The 10,277-nt window shown below is 50.7% G+C and overlaps 1 protein-coding gene across 1 annotated transcript in view; it reads right to left on the reverse strand.

Annotated features, from left to right (window-relative positions):
- Positions 1-9,006, reverse strand: part of ZSWIM5 (zinc finger SWIM-type containing 5) — a 97,646-nt gene extending 88,640 nt beyond the window's left edge. Inside the window, exon 1 of the mRNA XM_058030631.1 lies at positions 8,313-9,006. Within this exon, the coding sequence (XP_057886614.1) occupies positions 8,313-8,991 (679 nt within the window). The 5' untranslated portion in view covers positions 8,992-9,006. The remainder of the gene's footprint in view (positions 1-8,312) is intronic.
- Between the last annotated feature and the right edge of the window lie 1,271 nt (positions 9,007-10,277).

Below are 10,277 nucleotides of genomic sequence, written 5' to 3' on the forward strand. Positions count from 1 at the left end.
TTTTACAAACCCATAATAGCCAAAGCCACACCAAGCGAGGACAATCGGGAGAAAATAATAACGGGGGGGGATTTCCTCCCCCTTCGCAGACAGATGCTTGACACTTGCTGGGCATTTTTCAAAGCACGCCGGTAGCGAGCGGCTGCAGCAGCGCCAAAATGTTTCGACACCCTCAGAATAGAATAAAAACCATGGGGCCTCTGCAGGTCGCTGGTGCAGGGTGCAGGAGCCCACCCCAGGGTGGAGATGCTGCAGCAGGACAGCCCGTGAGCAACAGCACGGGATGCTCCCCTCGCTGGGATACAAAGCCACAAGGCTGCAAGGACAAGAGCAGGGGCTCCAGCTCCCTTGGTCACTGGGCCAAGCAGGCAGGGGCAGGCAGGAGGAAAGACCTGCTGCTCCCTGGGTGCTCACTCACCCCCCAGCCCCTCTCTGAACACTGGGGTATTATTTCTCCTTTTAAACACAAGAAACAGATCTGTGCATGCCATCAGCGAGCAGGCTGTGCGGATGGGGACAGCTGCTCAGACTTCAATGGGACACACGCACACACACACAGAGGGGGAAAAAGCTGCAGAAATCCAAATCCTGCAATTTCTTCCCTTTTTATTTCCAGTTTATACGGAGCACCGCAGGGAAAACGCTACCAGACAGTTTCAGAGCATTTGATATAGCAACGATCCAGCTTTGGGAAAAGAACGAAGGAGAAGCAAAATAAAAGATGACAGCCAAAAGCACTTTTAATATAGTTTCAGTACTTTCAAGAGAAAGCTTCTATACACAGAGCAGCCAATGAACTGTTACCAAAATAAACACAACTGGCTTTAAAAAAAAATTAAAAATGTCTTTCTGATGATAAAGAAAATCAAAAGAGATGAGAATTAGCGAGTGAGACAGAAAATGCATTTATTTTTCATCCTCCAGACACACTTCTTTTAATTTGGCACCCAAAGCCATTGTAGTTCATTAATGGAAATTTTACTTATCTCAGGAACTATTTGTTGCTTTACCACTCCTTTGACAGAGCACTCATCTTCATCAAGGCAACCACACAAGGCACAGCACGAAACACCTCCTGCCACCCCAGCCTTTAAACACCACACAGTGACTGGTGTCCCAAAGCAGTCACTAACATGCTGGTATCAGTCAAAGGACAGAGGCCAGGGCCACTGGTCAGCACCCAGACCAGGGGCACAGGCTGCCCTGACCTTGCCAAGGTCCCAGACACGAAGCCTCCGGCGTTCCCACGGGGAATCCCCCCGCTCCAGCAGCTGCGGGGACACTGGCACCGTCTCCAGGTGCAAGGACAGCAGCCAGGCAGATACCACGCTGCATCCTGCTGAGCAAAGCTCAATAATGATTAGCGGCCCCGGTCAAACGAGCTGGGTGGTGAAGGTGCAGGCAGCTCATTACGGGCATCAGCGACAAGCAGGGCATGGCAAGGGGGACACAGACCCCCCTGCCCCATTTTAACCCGGGGCGACAGCAGCAGGACAATTGCAGACAACAAGCTGGACCAATATATCCGCATGCAACCCTTCCAAGCCGGCATCCCAGCAGATCTGCTTCCTAAGCACATTCATGCCTTTGTTTTTAATGAGAAAAAAAAAAAAATGAGAAGAGAAGAAAAATCCCTGGCAACACGCACTTACAATGCGACAAGTAAAACGACAAGTAAAGCCCAGGGTTTTATTAATTTGTGCATTACTTTAAATGCACCATTTTACAAGGACTAACCCCAATCCTGCACAAAATCCTAAGCCATAAGCTTGAGACAAAAAAGCAAATGCTCTTAAAACGCAGCGCTAGAAAATCCATTTTGAGAGAAATGTGGTGGTTGTTGCACAGGTGAATCCTCAGCATTTAATAAAACACACCCACCATACCAATCAAGTGGAATCTATTCATATTTAAACATCAGGATTAAAAGAAAAGAAAAAAGCCTTTGAAAAAATGCATTTTATTTCTGGGACATTTTATTTTAAGACCGTGAAGATGCTTTCCTACCCACATGCCCCAAGAAGGGGTTTTGAAGGACCTGTGCCTGTCTGTGAGATGTTATCAGGACCTTTCCCAACTCCTCATGGAAAAGCACAAAAGATCTTGGGGGTCAAGCCCATATATCAATCCCTTATGAATGCAGGTGAAAAATGAAATGGGCTCAGCACTTCTCTCCTGAGTGTGGAAGACAGCATCCCCAGGGCCTTGGCAGCTCTGGGGGCAGACAGGGAGAGCTCCCCACTGCCATCCCACATCCTGGCTCCAGATGCTAGATTTGTCCTATTGCACTTATTAGCACAGCCAAGGTTTGGTGTCTTTCAGTTTTTGTTTTCATTGGAAAACAGATCAATTTCTATTGATGCTGATGCCAGAGAAAGCGAAAGCTCAGCAGTGGCAGGAGCCATTACCCAGAGAAGTCACTTTCCTCCCCTCCTCTCATCCCCAGAAGACCAGGACTATGACAATGCCATAACACAACCTGTTCAATACAGCATCCAACATACAGTAGGACATACAACAAGTTCATTTTTAACACCTCCAAGATATTCCACACCTCCACCTACTTGCAAAATGAAGTCACTGGGATTAGCCACAAATGAAAAGATTGACAGAGAAGCAGGTTCAACCATCACCTGACTCCTGCTGAGCAAAGCCAGGAGGCCATCCCAGTACCCACCTGTCCAGGTGTCTTCCATTGCCCCACCAGCAGAAACAAGCCCTGAAAAGCAAAGGATCCTTCCCCAACACCTCACCCAGGATGCTACACACAAGTTTGGCTCCTCAGAGAATGGCCAGAAGAACAAAGTCAAAGCCTCACACCCCAGCCCCAGAAGAAAGCCCTCAAACTCTTCCACCCTAATACTACCAAGATTATTTTTTTTAACTTTTTTCTTTTCAAAGAAAATTAAAAGCTGACACACCACAAGACAATTCACAGCTGAATGTGACTTTACAGAGCTATCAGACAGACAAGCTCATTTAAGTTTTCCAAAAGTCCTATCTGAGGTTTGAGGGACTAATCATAAAACATCTAACATCAAAGCAAGCGTCAAATAACAGCAAAGCACATTCCCTCACACAAAGCTTCAAAAACAAAGCAAGCAGGCACATGTGGTTTATGTTATTGCAGTTTTAGCACAGTTAAATATTTCCTAAAATATTCTCCCTAGATGTGAGCAAAATGAAAATCTGCTGTGAATGACACGCAACTTGGAAGCTCAGGACTAAGCTTTATAAAGCACAGGTGAGCTGAGAACAAACTCCTACTGCCAGCTCAAGTCAGAAACTAGGACTCATACTCTGAAAAATGTTTCAAACCTATTTATTCTTAAAGCCAACACTAAATATTTTATTTCTTGTGCTTTATTTTTCAGGTCTCTGGCCTCCAAGTTAGTATCATTTAATTAACCACCTAGTTCAAAAGACATCCCGGCCTCAGAGGATCTGTTTATACTCTTTGAAAAAGACTCAAAAGCCAATAAATAAATCTGCTTAAAATAAAAGGTTAAAATTCCAGCTGTCATCCCAGCTCTCCCTGCACTACCAGCAAGAAACTCTGGTGGTTTTCATCATCTTCTTTTTCAGTTTCTATAATACAGTCCAGAACAGGCTCAAGAAACACCTCACCTATGAGGGAGCAGCAATAAACAGATTGTAAGTTCTAACGCCTAATAATACTTTGTTTTAATTATATATGTTAAGAAAAAGATAATTAGAAACCTAAAGAGCTTAATGTATATTTAAAATGTACAAGAGTTTCCATCATGATAGGGCTAATGAACCTCTGCCAGGTCCTTTCATGTGGTTTAAAGTATTTTAATACATAGGGTAGGATCCAGTAATCTACCCATAAAGAAAAACAAAGTAAAAATTAATTAGCAAATTGGATACATGTTGTACAACAAGCATCCCACACAAAAACTATAAGGATACAGAAAAATTAAACTCCCTCAGCAGCACTCAGACACAGGACACCAGGATTTAACCTGAAAAAACCTTTCACATCCCATGGCGTTCCTTCCAAACCTGCTCCTGCCGGATACAGCTTTAAACCCAGACCCAGGAGGAGACCAATCTTTACACAAAACAAAAGCAACCACAATTCGCCCTAGAGAGCCCCATCAAAGTGTTTTCCCCAAAATAAACAGCTCTATAAAGCAACACACCACTGGATATAAATTTATACTCTGCTCCGTACCATGTCACAGGGGCAGGAAACCAAACGCTTGCCTAAAAGTGAGCATTTCTAGGGGAAAAGAAAAAAAGAAGCTTAAAACCCAAAAATAGCTTGGAAAAAAAAAGCTAGAAGTGGTTTCAACCGTATTGGAAATCATCAGTATTTTTACCTCTGAAGCTACATTTCAACAGGCATCATTACAAGCAGACAAACACAAGCTGAAAACTGAAGTGTAATAAAAAGCTTCCAAATCTGAACTCCTCCAATTAAAATGCATTTACAGATATCATTTACAGGCATCAGGTCTTGCTTAACCTCTGCCCAGTCAGAAGGCTGTTGAAGCAAGGTTAAAAAAACGCCAGCACCTACATGACCAGCATAGATACCAGACAAGGAAACATGGGAAGGTACTCATGACTGACCTGCAAAGCATCAGATAAAATATCCAGAATTAATTGCAGGTTTGAAAGAAACAGGCTCCTTCCAAGTGTTTACAAAGCCAGAGCATTTTAAAGCCCTGCTTCATTGTTATTCTAACAGCAAAAGTAAATTCTGCCTATGTACTTATGGCTGGACCGCATACCTTCCCATCGGGGCACAAAGGCTTATCTGTGGGTAAGGAGCACATACCGTGTAGGTTCCTAAGCGGCTGCTTACAATCCAAAGAGCAACACAAAGCTCGATGCTTCCTCTCCCTAAGTCATTGTAAAACCAATGAAAAAGCAGAATTCCCCCCTAAAACTACCCGGGACATTTGCCCACCCATCAGCATCCGAGACCACTCGAGGGCAAACCATATTATACCATACTGGGGAGCACAGGCGAGAAACATGAATTTGTTCTGCCAGATCACAGCTTACTGTCAAAATCCACCAAAGGTCTTTTCTCTCTCCAAAAACCCAAGAGATAATAGTGTAAAAACTTTTGTTCATAAATATTTATGCAAGTGAACTTGTTAAAAATTAACTGCTGTCGTTAAAGGTTTTGTATCCTTTAGGATTCCCGGCATGCAGTGCAGTTGCATGCTTTATATTAAGCCTGGCATTTCTGCATTCCTTTCCTGCATGCTTTTGTCATTTGTCTAAAAATTAAAAGAAAAAAAACCCACACACCACACACACACAAAGACGGGATCTGTACACATAATAATAAAGCAGTTTTTAAGAAGACAAAGATGCCTGTGTTCAACATCCAAGATCTTTCTTTGAGCAGGGAAAAAAAAAATCAATTTAATGACTCCAGTGAGATCAGGGTTTAAGCCTCGTTTAAGTTTTACTAAGCATGAAGGAATTATTGGTTGATAATGTGGCACATATATTTTTTTCAGACCTGCCAGCTTTATAAGCACGAAGGAGCCAGAGCCTGAAGCACTTTGTGCCCATAAGCACAACCCTCACCCCTCCACACTATCCTCCATTGCCAGAAGGTCATTCCTCCTGGATTTTGTCTGTCAATTTTTCAAAAGGATTTTTCCAACCACACAGAGAAGGAATTTCACATCTGTACTGTCCCTATTTTTTTCACAGGTCTGAGTCAGAAACACAACTGTATAAACATCTGATCTTTATTAACAGAAAATCTCAACTGTGCAAACCTCAGGTCATGGCACCGGGAGCCGGTGGTGTCCGTTAAAGGGATCCTTAGAGGGGAACAGTAGTTTTGATTTACTGCTGGAGAGCATCAAGGAAGCCAGGGTTGGAGTTTTTATTTTTTCCCAAGACATAATGGTTCCCAAGTTCCTATCTTAATTGCAAACACACACAGCCACAAAGTGTTTGTGTCTCTGGTGGCTGGAGCTCTTCCACCTCACCTTCCAGAGGCATCCACAGGATGGATGTGGAAAGTTGGCGGAGGACATCTCAGCCTTGCCTCCCGTCTATAAACACACAGCCCTTCACAGTCTTTTGTTTGATGTAAATTTTCCTCCTCCAGCTCAGGGCTGCAAGGCTGTGACGTGGCTGCTCCTGGGACAAAAACAGAGGTGTCTGACCCCGCGTCACCCACCCACTGCCATGTGAAGAAGAGCCACACCACGGCCAAGACCCAAACCTTCCCCCCGCCAGCTCCAAAGGCAAATTCCCATGGCGAGCATCCCGCGCGCCCCTTTCGGGCTGTGGAAACGGGAGATAAATCACCCACCGACTGTGCAGCGAGCGCTTCCAGAACGTGCTGCTTCATCTAAAAAGCTGACGGCTCCGAGGACAATGAGCACGAGCTCTGGTTTCAGAGCTGGGGAGACGGTTTGGACTTGTCAGGGGGGACATGGAACACCAGAGCCAGGACCATCCTCTCCCTTCTCTGGCTCGCCCGGAGCAGCAGCAGGAAGTGCAGGGAGATGGGGCAGATGGGATGCTGGATACCAGCACTGGACATCGCTTTGGGATGGGACTGCTCTGCTTCGTGTCCTGCATGCACCTGACCCCAGCGCTCACCCACATCCTTCACAGAACTGGATAAAGGCTCATCAAAGCTATGTTCCAAAGACAAATAAATTTAAAATTAAATTTAAAAATTGATTTAAAAAAATTCCTTTGTACTGAACCAGTCCTGGGTTTAGGCAACCATCACCTCAGTCCCCCACTCCCACACCAGCTCACTGCATCCACACCTTGGTGGGCAGGTCATTAAAACATTCACCCTCAGCAAGCTATTATCTTCCCTCCCCCCTAATTTTAAAGTTCCTGAAGAGCTACTCCTCTCCTTCTAAAAAAATAATTTGGTTTTGAGTTTCACAGTATTTTAAACAGAATAATTAATCATCTTAACGCAGCCCTTACAAAATATTAATTCACGCCAAAAAAAAGGCTATAATCATATCCTCAGAGAAAAACCTTTTGTGCTTCAGGAATTTTCACTGCATGTCCTCAGAGGTGGGAGGAGAATTCTTCTGCTGCCTCCTATTCTCACATCTCAAATGGAAAATGTTTTGATAATGCTCTTCTGAATGTAAACTGTACCAAATGGGATTTTTATTATTTTTTTAAGCAGCTTTTTTTTCCCCAAAAGGAAGAACGGCTCTTTAAATAAACAGAGCGAACTACCCATTCCTTACAACAAAAACCACCCTCCCTTCACTCATTCACGCCATACCCTGGCACAAAATGAATTTACATTTCGCATTTGCAAAACAAATTCTCGCCTAATGTCATTTTAATGGGAACGCGCATTTCAATCCCTTCCAATAACAACGAGGAGCGGCTTATTCTATGTAAAACACCCCAATTTGTTTCTCTTTAAATATATGCGGATTTCAGACGGGGACAGGGGCTGGAAGGACAGGGGAAGAGGAACATTTCCTCTCCGGCAATCCCCCTCCGCCAGCGCACACAAAAGCCACCTGCCCATGGAGGGAAAACACGATGCCATTATTCCCATCGTCATTCCCACGGCCCCTTCGACACCGAACGAGCGTGAGAAGGCCGTGCGCCTCCGTCCCCGACACGCGCATCACGCCAGGTCACCGGTGCCACCCGCGGGTCCACCCAACTTGTCACCCCCGCCGCTCCCCTCGCTGCCCCCGAGCCGGCCCCGCTGGACGAGCCCTGCAGGGGCGAACAGGAAAGCGGGGGCTGATGCCACCCGTAGAGATGCTCCAAGCAGGGAAAGCCCCTGATGGAGAGGACAAAGAAGAACGCTCGGAGCTGCTGGAGAGATGCATTATGTTTATAAGCCCGTCTCCCGGTGGAAAGGACAGGACCCCCGTGGGAGCGCGGGTGGGGGTGCTCAGGCGGGAGAGGGACAGCGGCTGAGGGGTCGGGGAGGGCAGCAGGGCTGCGTGCCCTCCGTACAACCCCCCGACGGGCACTTGGCGGGGGGAGACGGGGGGCGAACAGGGATGGTCTTTATTTTCCCCCTCGGATGGACGGACGGCGTCCAAGCTGCGGGCAGCTGCCGGTGACCCCCGGGCAGACGCACCCCAGGAGGCGGGGGGAGGTCACCCTCGCCCTCCCACCCCCTTTAAACCCCAAGCCGGCATCTTCCCGAAGGAGCGCACGGCAGTCCCTGCCCCCGGGGCAGGATTTTCCTGTCAAACCACAACCGCGCCAGACAAAAGGCTTAAGTGCAGGAGGGGATGGGGAGGAGGGGACGGGGACGGACACAGACGAGCCCCCGGGGGCCCCGTCCCGGCACTCACCGACTTGCAGCACGTTGTCCACCGCGCCGGTTTCCAGCAGGCGGATGCCGCGGCGGAAGGGCAGCCCCTCGCCCTGCGGCGCGGCGGGGGCGGCGGGCGGCGGGGGCCCGGCGGCGGGGCTCTCCTCGCCGGCCGGGGCGGGGGCGGCGGCGGCCGAGGGTCCCCCCGCGGCGGCGCTGGCGGGGGAGGCGGCGGCAGCGGCGCGGCCGGGCTGGAAGCTGGAGTACATGCAGATCTGCCGCTCGCTGCGGGGGAAGCTCCAGTAGACGATGCGGCGCTGGACGGGCTCGGGGATGCGCTGGAAGCGGCCCTCCACCCGCTCGAAGGCCCAGCTGCCCGCCACCCGCTTGGCCGCCGCGTCCAGCAGCGACTCGGGCTGCAGCAGGCTGCCGGTCCCGCCGCCCCCGCCGGCGCCCCCCTGCCCCGCCGCCGCCGCCGCCGGCCCCGCGGCCCCCGCCGGTCCCGCCGCCGCCGCGGGGCAGCAGCCGGGCAGCGCCGGAGGGGCCCCGCTGGCCCCCGCGCCCGGCCCCGCCGAGCCGGCCCCCGCGGCTCCGGGACGGGGGTGCACGGCCCCGGTGCCCCCCGCCGGGCAGGCCCGGGAGCACAAGCGCTTGGGGCCCGGGGCGCCGGCGGGCAGCGGCGGGCGGAGCAGCTCCTCTCCCTCTCCTCCCTCCGCCATGGCTGCGACCGACTGAGCCGGGCGAGGGGAGGAGAGACGCCGAGGAGGAGGAGGAGAGGGCGGGGACCGGGAGGGGTGGTCCCGCCGGCCGGGAGCCGGCCCCGCCGGGGCGGGACGCTCCGCAGCCCCCCGCCCGCCCCCGCCGCCCGTCGGGGCTCCGCCGCCTGTGGCACCTGCCCGGCTGCCGCATGGGTGGTGAGGGCACGGCCCCGGGCACCGCCCGGTGTCCTCCTGGCCGTGTCCCCGGGCGGGAGGGGGACACGCAAGGGACGCCGTGTTCCCCGTGCTCGGAGAGGAAGGAGCCGCGGCTGAGGGTCCCCGCGGCGCTGGTGGGTGAGGGGCTGGCGCAGCCATCCGAGCGCCGGGAGCCTGCGCTGAGCCAGCGGGACAAAGGGGCACGGCGGCGCTCCATGGAGGGGGCCGCGCTCCCGCGAGGTGTCGGCGGGATCGGCGCTGCTCCTGCTGCGTGCCCGGTTCAGGCGTCCAGTCTGACAACAAATCAACCCTCAGCCTCACCCGTAATTCACCTACGGTTTTACATTGAGTAGCAGAGCAGACAGCAGTACCCTGCCCTTCCATGGACATCAGGGTTTGCTTTTTATTTTAAAGCCCTGTAGTGAAGATGCTCGTCCCACGCATCATGGCAGGGTCCTCGGGCACAGGAACCGCCAGGTCCTTTAGTACACACGGTCTTTGGGGGAGGATATGAAAAACAGGTACTGCTGGCTTCCAGGAGCTCTCTTGTGCTCTCAGATGGGATTACATTAAAGGGACATATGAATATATTCAGCACATACTGCCTGAGTTGGCATCCCAAAACCCAGGGAGCTGACCCCTCACCATCCTCTGCTTTCAGCCAAGGGTGATGGCAGCTCCCCTGGGACCAGCACAGCGTGGGGCTGACGGGGGGAGGGCTGTGGCAACTGAAGTCCACTTCTCTGGGCTTCTACACCCTGCCATCACTTTGCTGCTGTGTCCAGCAGGACACCATTCCAAGATTTTCCCCAGAAATACATTCCTGGTTTTGTGTCCTGTCTAAATTTAAGTGACAAACCTCTGAGGAAGAGCAGAGCTCACAGGTCTCTGAGTTCAGTTTTCTTGCTATTATTCTCAGTACTTTGAGAATCCAAGACCAATTCCTTCCTATCTGCAGTTCAGTCACATCTGAACCATTACCGGTTACTCCCTTGTTGCAGAGATCTCCTATTTATTCTTACTGACAGAGCAAGAGTACATTTCCTGGAATAACAGGGCGATGCAATTAGGGAACAGGAAATAATTATGCG

This window comes from Melospiza georgiana, chromosome 9, assembly GCF_028018845.1.
Source record: "Melospiza georgiana isolate bMelGeo1 chromosome 9, bMelGeo1.pri, whole genome shotgun sequence".
NCBI classification, from domain to species: Eukaryota; Metazoa; Chordata; class Aves; order Passeriformes; family Passerellidae; genus Melospiza; species Melospiza georgiana.